This window comes from Anomaloglossus baeobatrachus, chromosome 3 (genome assembly GCF_048569485.1).
Source record: "Anomaloglossus baeobatrachus isolate aAnoBae1 chromosome 3, aAnoBae1.hap1, whole genome shotgun sequence".
Taxonomy (NCBI): domain Eukaryota; kingdom Metazoa; phylum Chordata; class Amphibia; order Anura; family Aromobatidae; genus Anomaloglossus; species Anomaloglossus baeobatrachus.
The window spans coordinates 159,398,145-159,410,281 of NC_134355.1; the positions used below are offsets into that span (position 1 = coordinate 159,398,145).

At 42.5% G+C, this 12,137-nt stretch overlaps 1 protein-coding gene across 3 annotated transcripts in view; it reads left to right on the forward strand.

The window, feature by feature from the left end:
• Positions 1 to 12,137, forward strand: part of GRM1 (glutamate metabotropic receptor 1) — a 588,806-nt gene that overhangs the window by 529,753 nt on the left and 46,916 nt on the right. For all 3 annotated transcript variants that reach the window (XM_075339546.1, XM_075339548.1, XM_075339547.1), the window contains exon 6: positions 3,514 to 3,682. In XM_075339546.1, coding sequence (XP_075195661.1) covers positions 3,514 to 3,682 — 169 coding nt within the window. The remainder of the gene's footprint in view (positions 1 to 3,513; positions 3,683 to 12,137) is intronic.

Sequence of the window (12,137 nt, forward strand, 5' to 3'; positions counted from 1 at the left end):
TGCTTTTTATCTCCAAAAAAATACTGCATATCAAGATATTTTATTTTTTTCATTGGAAACCTGACCTTTTATGTTATGTACAGCACAATACATTACAATCTAGTCAATAATTTATAAAATTATATAAAATCATGCTGCACTGAGCAGAGAGCAAAATATGTTGAATCAGAGGAAATCGGGTATTTTGATTTCATAAATTCGGGATTGTTCAATTTTTCAATCTGTTGAATGATTTCACAAAAGTGATGACAGTGGTTTATGCAACCACCCTATGCTACTCTGTTCTCATACACTTTGAATGAACTACACACTACACAACTAGTATAGGCTGGTCACATTATTGCCATACAGCCACCTCCTAAATTAATCTTTGACTGGACATGGTGACTGGAAACAAATTTCATCCGGAAGGTGCAGAAGCAGGGACGCAAACTTACTCACCGCCGCCACTGGGTTGCATCCTCCCCTGCAGCTCCCCGGCCATCCACATGTGCTGCTGCCTCCTTTCCCTCCAGAGGCCTGTACACACAGCGCAGGTCTCCCAGCATGAGCACGCACACCGTCCTTTCTCTTAAAGGACTGCTGCCTTATTTCCAGGAAATGCCTCTCAGCCTATGGTTGAGAGGCACTATATATTTAAGACATCCCCCATTAAAGGAGGTGCCTGCACTACATCCTTAGTTAGTTTGGCTACCAGTCTGCTAGCTAGTTGTCAGGTCCCGTTTATCCCTATGTCTGTCACCTGTATTTGCCTTCCTATACCTATCTGTTTCTGTCTCCCTGTTTGCCCCAGGCATTCTGCCTGTACCTGCCTGCACCTGTGCCTATACCTGAGTCCATCTCCTGTCCTGGGGGTCAGCTGTCACAGTCCTGGTCACTACCCTGGAAATGATATCTGGTGTCTGCCTCACAGTAGGCACAGTAGGCACTTCTTGTGTTCCCCCAGGTCCAATGGGTCCACTAACCATGCTCGCTACCCCTACACCTATACTGACTGCGAATGTTACACATTGGTCCCAGAAATGGGACCAACATCTATCAGATATATAGGGTATAGCCTGTAATCTGCTGCTGTGTTGAGAATACTCTTTAAAAAATGATTGGGTTCTTTCAAGTGCTATACACTGTAACATTACACGAGTTAGATTTTATATATTCACCCAGTTTTGCATAAGTTCAGATAAATATAAGAAACTTTATCTGAAGATAAAGTTAGGTCATCAGAAAATTCTGCTTCTTTCTACATCTAGGAGCTTCTTCTCCCCCCCATTGATTTCTTAAACTCATCATCCACTCTTAAAAAAAGGCTAAAATTCCTCATGCTCAATACAAGATTTATTTATGCACATTTCATATTTTATTACCAATATTAGATGCACAAATAATTTTAATACAATTTAACTGGAGTGGTGCTCTAAATTTACAGTGCCTACAAGTAGTATTTAACCCCCTGCAGATTTAGCAGGTTTACACATTCAGAATTAACTTGGCATTGTGACATTTGGACTGTAGATCAGCCTGGAAGTGTGAAATGCACTGCAGCAAAAAAGAATGTTATTTCTTTTTTTTTTTTTTTAAATTGTGAAAAGTTTATTCAAAGGGTCATTTATTATTCAACCCCTCAAACCATAAGAATTCTGTTTGGTTCCCCTAAAGTATTAAGAAGTATTTCAGGCACAAAGAACAATGAGCTTCACATGTTTGAATTAATTATCTCTTTTTCCAGCCTTTTCTGACTAATTAAGACCCTCCCCAAACTTGTGAACAGCACTCATACTTGGTCAACATGGGAAAGACAAAGGAGCATTCCAAGGCCATCAGAGACAAGATCGTGGAGGGTCACAAGGCTGGCAAGGGGTAGAAAACCCTTTCCAAGGAGTTGGGCCTACCTGTCTCCACTGTTGGGAGCATCATCTGGAAGTGGAAGGCTTATGGAACTACTGTTAGCCTTCCACGGCCTGGACAGGCTTTGAAAGTTTCCACCCGTGCCGAGGCCAGGCTTGTCCGAAGAGTCAAGGCTAACCCAAGGACAACAAGGAAGGAGCTCCGGGAAGATCTCATGGCAGCGCGGACATTGGTTTCAGTCAATACCATAAGTAACGTACTCCACCGCAATGGTCTCCGTTCCATACGAGCCCGTAAGGTACCTTTACTTTCAAAGCGTCATGTCAAGGCTCGTCTACAGTTTGCTCATGATCACTTGGAGGACTCTGAGACAGACTGGTTCAAGGTTCTCTGGTCTGATGAGACCAAGATCGAGATCTTTGGTGCCAACCACACACGTGATGTTTGGAGACTGGATGGCACTGCATACGACCCCAAGAATACCAGCCCTACAGTCAAGCATGGTGGTGGCAGCATCATGCTGTGGGGCTGTTTCTCAGCCAAGGGGCCTGGCCATCTGGTCCACATCCATGGGAAGATGGATAGCACGGCCTACCTGGAGATTTTGGCCAAGAACCTCCGCTCCTCCATCAAGGATCTTAAGATGGGTTGTCATTTCATCTTCCAACAAGACAACGACCCAAAGCACACAGCCAAGAAAACCAAGGCCTGGTTCAAGAGGGAAAAAATCAAGGTGTTGCAGTGGCCTAGTCAGTCTCCTGACCTTAACCCAATTGAAAACTTGTGGAAGGAGCTCAAGATTAAAGTCCACATGAGACGCCCAAAGAACCTAGATAACTTGGAGAAGATCTGCATGGAGGAGTGGGCCAAGATAACTCCAGAGACCTGTGCCGGCCTGATCAGGTCTTATAAAAGACGATTATTAGCTGTAATTGCAAACAAGGGTTATTCCACTAAATATTAAACCTAGGGGTTGAATAATAATTGACCCACACTTTTATGTTGAAAATTTATTAAAATTTAACTGAGCAACATAACTTGTTGGTTTGTAAGATTTATGCATCTGTTAATAAATCCTGCTCTTGTTTGAAGTTTGCAGGCTCTAACTTATTTGCATCTTATCAAACCTGCTAAATCTGCAGGGGGTTGAATACTACTTGTAGGCACTGTATATCACCTTCCCCTGTTTTATACTCTCCTGCCACCATCTTGATCAATTTCTAACATCACCTCTATCGGTCTCTGGCGATGCATGATCTGCCCGTCAGCTCCAGCAGTTGAGACTTAATACAACTCTATGAAAGCCTCGTTCTGGTTTTGTTCTGGCTCTCAAAGACTTGCATTGAGAGATTGTGACGTAACTTCTGACTTTTAGCCAGTTAGAAGTTATTGGTACAATATGGCGCCTTGAGACCGGAGCGCCGCCAAAAAAAGATGAAGCTTCTGGAAGGTGAGTATAAGAACCAAGACAGGGGACTTACAGTAGATTTAACGCATTACTTCAGGGCTGAAAAAAACTCTCTGGAGTGGTACTTTACACATGAGAGGTTACTTGTATGTTTATTGATTTTTAAACACATGGTATATAGTATCTGAATGAAGGGAATGATAAGAAGATGAGTTGAAAGATTTTCTAAATGAAAAAAATCAATTTCTTTCCAACTTTAGATATGATATCATGAATCTTCAATTCATTGAGCCAAACCGCTACGATTATGTTCTTATAGGAACTTGGCATGAAGGAATTTTAAATATTGATGACGATAGGATACAAATGAATAAAAGTGGAATGGTGAGATCTGTATGCAGTGATCCTTGTTCAAAAGGACAAATAAAGGTAGGATTATACAGAACAATCTATTATCAATGTGAAATAAATGAAAAATACAAAGATTTTTAATGAAAACAAATTAGATATGTTGTTTTTAAAGAAATACATTTTATTATGGAGTTATGGATTATAACTAGTATTCAAAGGAATTTTGGGGGGTCCATGCAAATTGTGATTACTACATAAATTAAGTTACACAACTTTCTATAGTACTGTATTATGAGTTTTTTCACTATTTTCAAAATATTACCTATCAATAAATAAGAACAGTGAAGACCATAAAAGAGAAGTGAACAAAATTGTATCCCAATATTATAATGGACTGATATTTTGTAGCAAATTACAAGATTTGCACACCTGTTTCAGATGTATTCAATTCAGAGAACATAACTTAGTCTGGGTCCGCATCCGTATACTGTATATACGGGACTGCATTGTTGTTTCCATCGTGTGTTTAACAGTAACACCACATTGAAAGTGATGGAGCAAGTGAAACAATTGTTTATAATGGAATCATTCCCATCTATACGGCACAACAGGTTCTTGTACTGATTGGGTGCAGATGAGGATCTGGAGGCTAAATGCCAATGCTTTATGTAAAATCATGATCCGGATTGGGAGAAAATGGGAAAAGGCCTAATGACAACTGATGCATTTTGCCTAAAAATTGACTCGTAAAAAGCTTACCCAGACTTAGGGGCACTTTGCACACTGCGACATCGCAGGCCGATGCTGCGATGCCGAGTGCGATAGTGCCCGCCCCCGTCGCAGCAGCGATATGTGGTGATAGCTGGCGTAGCGAAAGTTATCGCTACGCCAGCTTCACACACACACTCACCTGCCGTGCGACGTCCCTGTGGCCGGCGACCCGCCTCCTTGTTAAGGGGGCGGGTCGTGCGGCGTCACTGCGACGTCACACGGCAGGCGGCCAATCAGAGCGGAGGGGCGGAGATGAGCAGGATGTAAACATCCTGCCCACCTCCTTCCTTCCGCATATCCTACGGAAGCCGCAGTGAGGCCGGTAGGAGACGTTCCTCGCTCCTGCGACTTCACACACAGCGATGTGTGCTGCCGCAGGAGCGAGGAACAACATCGGACCATTGCGTCAGCGTAATCATGGATTACGCCGACGCTGTACCGATGATACGATTAAGATGCTTTTGCGCTCGTTAATCGTATCATCCAGCCTTTACACACTGCGATGTCGCATGCGATGCCGGAAGTGCGTCATTTTCAATTTGACCCCACCGACATCGCACCTGCGATGTCGCAGTGTACAAAGTGCCCCTTAGACTGGATATACAGTTAGATCCAAAAATATTTGGACAGTGACACAAGATTTGACATTTTAGCTGTTACCAAAATGTATTCAAGATACAGTTATATAATCAATATGGGTTGACTCACAGCTTTCATTTGTGGGTATTCACATCCCATTTGGAGTAAGGGTTTAGGAACTACAGCTTATTAATATGTACCAGCCTCTTTTTTAAGGAACCAAAAGTCATTGGATAATTATCTCAAAAGCTCCTTAATGGGCTGCATGGATTATTCCTTCATTAAGCCATCATCAATTAAGCAGGTAAAAGGTCTGGAGCTGATTCCAGGTGTGGCATTTGCATTTGGAAGCTGTTACTTTGAACCCATAACATGCAGTCAAAGGAACTTTCAATTGAAGAGAAAAAGACCATCATTAGGCTGAAAAAAAAGTTGAATTCCACCAGAAAGATAGCAGAAATGTTAGGAGTGGCCAAATTAACGGTTTGGTGCTTTCTGCAAAAAAGCACACTGGTGAGTTTGGAACTCAAAAAGGCTTGCACGTCCGCAGAAAATACAGTGCCTTGCTAAAGTATTTAGCCTCCTTGAATTTTTCAACCTTTTCCCACATTTCAGGCTTCAAACATAAAGCTAAAACGTTTAATGTTATGGTGAAGAATCACAACAAGTGGTACACAATTGTGAACTTGAACGAAATTTATTGCTAATTTTAAACTTTTATAAAAAATACTAAATGGAAAATTGGGGTGTGCAATATTATTCGTCCCCTTTACTTTGAGTGCTGCAAACTCACTCCAGAAGTTAATGGAGGATCTCTAAAAGAGCCAATGTTGTCCTAAATAACTGATTATGATAAATATAATCCACCTGTGTGTAATCAAGTCTCCGTATAAATGCACCTGCTCTGTGATAGTCTCAGTGTTCTGTTTAAAGCACAGAGATCATCATGAAGACCAAGGAACACAACAGGCAGGTCCATGATACTGTTGTGGAGAAGTTTAAAGCCGGATTTGGTTACAAAAAGATTTCCACTACTTTAAACATCCCAAGAAGCACTGTACAAGTGATAGTATTGAAATGGAAGGAGTATCATACCACTGCAAATCTACCAAGTCCCAGCCTTCCATCAAAACTTTCATCTCAAACAAGGAAAAGACTGATCAGAGATGCAGCCAAGAGACCCATGATCACTCTGGATGAACTGCAGAGATCTACAGCTGAAGTGGGAGAGTCTGTCCATAGGACAACAATCAGTCGTACACTGCACAAATCTGGCATTTATGGAAGAGTGTCAAGAAGAAAGCCATTTCTCAAAGATATCCATAAAAAGTGTCATTTAAAGTTTGCCACAAGCCACCTGGGAGACACACCAAACAAGTGGAAGAAGGTGATCTGGTCAGATGAAACCAAAAATGAACGTTTTGGGCATAATGCCAAACAATATGTTTGGCATAAAAGCAACACAGATCATCACCCTGAACACACCATCCCCACTGTCAAACATGATGGTGGCAGCATCATGGTTTGAGCCTGCTTTTCTTCAGCAGGGACAGGGAAGATGGTTAAAATTGATGGGAAGATGGATGGAGCCAAATACAGGACCATTCTTGAAGAAAACCTGTTGGAGTCTGCAAAAGACCCGAGACTAGGACGGAGATTTGTCTTCCAACGAGACAATGATCCAAAATATAAAGCAAAATCTACAATGGAAGGGTCCAACAATACATGTATCCAGGTGTTAGAATGGCCAAGTCAAAGTCCAGACCTGAATCCAATCGAGAATCTGTGGAAAGAGTTGAAAACTGCTGTTCACAAACGCTCTCCATCCAAACTCTCTCAGCTTGAGCTATTTGCAAAGGAAGAATGGGCAAGAATTTCAGTGCCTCAATGTGAAAAACTGATAGAGACCTACACCAAGCCACTTGCAGCTGTAATCACAGCAAAAGGTGGCGCTACAAAGTATTAACTTAAAGGGGACGATTAATATTGCACGCCCAAATTTTCACTTTATTTTTTTTTATAAAAGTTTAAAATAAACAATAAATTTCTGTCAACTTCACAATTGTGTCCCACTTGTTGTTGATTCTTCACCATAACATTAAAATGTTTTATCTTTATGTTTGAAGCCTGAAATGTGAGAAAAGGTTGAAAAATTCAAAGGGGCTGAATACTTTCTCAAGGCACTGTATCATTAGTGGATGATCGCAGAATCCTTTCCATGGTGAAGAAAAGCCCCTCCACAATATCCAACCAAGTGAAAAACACTCTCCAGGAGGTAGGTGTTTCAGTATCTTGATCTACAATACAGAGAAGACTCCATGAAAGCAAAAACAAAGGGTTCACCACAAGCTGCAAACCATCCAGCTTTAAAAATAGAAAGGCCAGATTAGACTTTGCAAAAGAAAATCGAAAAAAACAAGCCTAGTTCTGAAAAAGCATTCTTTGGACAGATGAAACTAAAATCAAAATCTACCAGAAAGAAGTGCAGAAGAAAGTATGGAGGATGGTTGGAACAGCTCATGATCCAAAGCACACTACATCCTCTGTAAAACATGGTGGAGGCAGTGTGAAGGCATGTGCATGTATGGCTTCCAATGGCACTGGGCAACTAGTGTTTATTGATGATGTGGCAATGACTCAAAACATACTTCAAAATTACCCAGGAGTTTAAGGCAAAGAAGTGAAATATTCTGCGATAGCTGAGTCAATCACCAGATCTCAATCACATCGAACTGCATTTCACATGCTTAAGACAACACTTAATTCAGAAAGACCCACAAACAATCAACAACTGAAGTCAGCTGCAGTAAAAGCCTGGAAAAACATACCAAAGACGGAAACCTAGCAACTGGTGACATCAATGTCTTCCAGACATCAGGCAGTCATTGCCTACAAAGTATTAAAACTGAGCATCTTATTTATGGGAAAGTTACTTTGTCTAATTACTTTCGAGCCCCTGAAATGAGGAGGCTTTTTAGAAAAATGGTTGCAATTCCTAAACGTTGATATTTTTGTTTAACTCCTTTAATTACACTTGAAAGTCTACGTTTCAATTGCATCTCATTTGTTTCATTTTAAATAAAATCAGTGGCCTGCAGAGCCCAAATAATGAAGATTCAGTCACTGTACAAATATTTCTGGACCTAAATGTACTTGTTTTGGGTGGATAAAATTGAGTCCACTTCTCAGCTAGTGCAGGACTAGGTATCTACAGTATTACTGCTGAGAATTCACCACTGCTGGTGTTTCATATGTCAGTTTTAAACAGACGCCATCTGGAGTAAGATTAGCCAAATTCGTTGAGAAGCATTGACCTTATTAATTTAAGGCATCTTGTAAAATGTGTTCTCCACAAAATACAATTTTAATTTACCATATAATTTACACCAGTGTCTAGCATATAAAATAAAAAAAAACTGATGGCACTTCCTAAGGCCTAAAACACATATCCGTGAAAACCACGTCCGTGTAAAACGGGCCGTTTTTCGGGTCCATTTTCCGTTTTTTAGGTCTGTTTTTATGGTATGTGTGGCCTGCATATGTATCCCGTATGCTAGCCGTATGTGCGTGTGAAATGTCCGTGTGTGCGTGTGAAACTTAACTGACATGTGTTTGTGTTGTCCGTGTGGAATATCCGTGTGTGATGCAAAATGTCATTTACTACATGTCGGCAGACAGCAGACAGAGTAGCGGGATGAGAATGAACTCGGGTGAACTTCACCCGACTTCATTGTCACGCCGCGGCTCTGTCTGTGCCGTGTACTGATTAGCGGTCACCTGTGAAGGATTCACCGGTGACCGCTAATCCCCCGAGTGACTGAAGTGTCCCCCCCTCTCTCATACTCACCGATCCCCGATCACCAGCGCTGCACAGCGTTCACACTGCTCTGGCGGCTTTTTCTAATTTGAAAAAGCCGGCCGCTCATTAAACAATCTCGTATTCCCTGCTTTCCCCGCCCACTGGCGCCTATGATTGGTTGCAGTGAGACACGCCCCCACGCTGAGTGACAGGTGTCTCACTGCACCCAATCACAGCAGCCGGTGGGCGTGTCACTATGGAGTATAGAAATAAATAAATAAATAATTTAAAACAACGGCGTGCGGTTCCCCCCAAATTTAATACCAGCCAGATAAAGCCATACGGCTGAAGACTGGTATTCTCAGGATGGGGAGCTCCACGTTATGGGGAGCTCCCCAGCCTAACAATATCAGTCAGCAGCCGCCCAGAATTGCCGCATACATTAGATGCGACTGTTCTGGGACAGTACCCGGCTCTTCCTGATTTGCCCTGGTGCGTTGGCAAATCGGGGTAATAAGGAGTTATTGGCAGCCCATAGCTGCCAATAAGTCCTAGATTAATCATGTCAGGCGTCTCCCCGAGATACCTTCCATGATTAATCTGTAAATTACAGTTAAAAAACACACATCCCCAAAAAATCCTTTATTAGAAATAAAAAACACTAACAAAGTCCCTCATCACCAATTTATTAACCCCAACAAAGCCCTCCATGTCCGGCGTAATCCACGGACCTCCAGCGTCGCTTCCAGCTCTGCTACATGCAGGTGACAGGAGCTGCAGAATACACCGCCGCTCCTGTCAGCTCCACGCAACAAATGAGGTGAGTAGCGCGATCAGCTGCTGTCAGTCAGGTAATTCGCGGCCACCGCTGGATCCAGCGGTGGCCGCGGGTAACCTCAGTGACAGCTCAGCTGATCGCGCTACTCACCGCCGCTCCTGTCAGCTCCACGCAGCAACTGAGGTGAGTAGTGCGATCAGCTGAGCTGTCACTGAGGTTACCCGCGGCCACCGCTGGATCCAGCGGTGGCCGCGAGTTACCTGACTGACAGCAGCTGATCGCGCTACTCACCTCATTTGTTGCGTGGAGCTGACAGGAGCGGCGGTGTATTCTGCAGCTCCTGTCACCTGCATGTAGCAGAGCTGGAAGCGACGCTGGAGGTCCGTGGATTACGCCGGACATGGAGGGCTTTGTCGGGGTTAATAAATTGGTGATGAGGGACTTTGTTAGTGTTTTTTATTTCTAAAAAATTATTTTTTCGGGTGTGTGTGTGTTTTTTAAATGTCACTTACAGATTAATCATGGAAGGTTTCTCGGGGAGACGCCTGACATGATTAATCTAGGACTTATTGTCAGCTATGGACTGCCAATAACTCCTTATTACCCCGATTTGCCAACGCACCAGGGCAAATCGGGAAGAGCCGGGTACAGTCCCAGAACTGTCGAATATAATGTATGCGGCAATTCTGGGCGGCTGCTGACTGATATTGTTAGGCTGGGGGGCTCCCCATAACGTGGGGCTCCCCATCCTGAGAATACCAGCCTTCAGCCGTATGGCTTTATCTGGCTGGTATAAAAATTGGGGGGGACCGCACGGCAGTTTTTTTAATTATTTATTTATTTATTTTACTGCACAGTATAGACACGCCCACCGGCTGCTGTGATTGGGTGCAGTGAGACACCTGTCACTCAGCGTGGGGGAGTGTCTCACTGCAACCAATCATAGGCGCCGGTGGGCGGTTAATGCAGGGAATACGAGATTGATTAATGGGCGGCCGGCTTTTTCAAAATAGTAAAAGCCGCCGAAGTTTTTATAACAGCAGTGCAGCGCCGCGCCAGAGATTGGGGAACGGTAAGTATGAGAGGGGGGGGGAACTGACCGACAGACATAGAGACTGACCGACGGACTGAGGGAGAGAATGAAACAGAAAAAGAAAAAAGACCGACATCACATGAAAAAAGCACAAAACGTACAGGGAGCAAATAGAGATGCGTCCGTGTCACTCGGACGTGCGCACAGACCCATTGACTTTCATTGGGTCCGTGCTGCGTGTTGCGTGCAGAAAACGGACATGCTGCCGTGCAAAACGCACACAGGTACGGATCACAGACACGGACAAACGGACATGCATCAAAAATGCACGTGGAGCTTTTATCATACAATAACATTGGTGCACGTTTGGCCGTGTCTCCAGTATACACGGAAACGGACCAAACACGCACGTGTTTCACGGATGTGAGTTTCAGGCCTAACAGACAGATTTGAACAGGTGCAAACTAAATATGCATCATATTCTAATAAATGAACAGCTGCACTCTGAAACAATAAGGCATGCAAACATTGAATACAGGAATTTGGACATGCATTACCGTTAAGGAAATACATTTTAAAATTGAGTCACTTAGCCCATAAAAAAGGCCAGTTTTTGTGAGTCCAGCAGCCAGCATCAAGGCATATTTCTTTTTACTAATGCCTCTACCTAGGGACCCAGCAAAAAGAAATACACCTTGACGCTGGCTGCTGGGCTCACATACACTGGCCTTTTTAATTGGCTAAGTGTCTCAATTTTAAAATGTATTTCCTTAGCAGTAATACATGTCTAAATTCCTGTATTCAATGTTTGTATGCCTTAGCGTTTCAGTGTGCAGCTATTTATTTGTTAAAATATGTTGCATGCACAGTTTGCACCTGTTCACATTTGTCTGTTAGGAATGCTATCAGTTTTTTCATATTAGATTACAAGGTCATGCCGTCTGACTGAGCACTCCTCTTCAGCTTAAGGCAATTTTAATTTCCTATTAGCAGGTTCCTGCCCACCCATAAAATTGTAGGCTTTTTTAGCCCAAGTTGAGACATTAGTAGGTAGGGACTCAGCAAAAATAGATAAGCATTGATGCTGACTGCTGGGCTCACATAAAATTGGCCTTTTATATGCTCTATGTGTCTCAATTTTTACATTTATTTCCTTAGCAGTAATGCATGTCCAAACTCATGTATTCAATGCTTGCATGTCTTAATCGTTCAGAATGCAGCTGTTAATTTGTTAGAATATGTGGCCTGTAAAGAAGATCTCTTATTACTTTTTTGCAACTGTTTACCTTACCAAGAAAGGGTTGAAAAACTGATTAAAAGTTTTTTTCTCTTTTTTTCTTCATTCTATTAAGCAAATATGGGCTTCTGAATTTTTCCGTGCACAAAAAGCAAATTTCTCCTTTAGCTTATGTGGTATTAACAAATATTCTTCTTTGAAGGTGTTTACTTTTTCCCCTGTATGACGCTGCTCAATCATAAAAAGGCATTGTCATACAGGGGAAAAAAAAACACCTGAAATGGTTTAAATCAAATGGTTTAATACATGTATTCTAATAAATTAGAATGTTGTGTA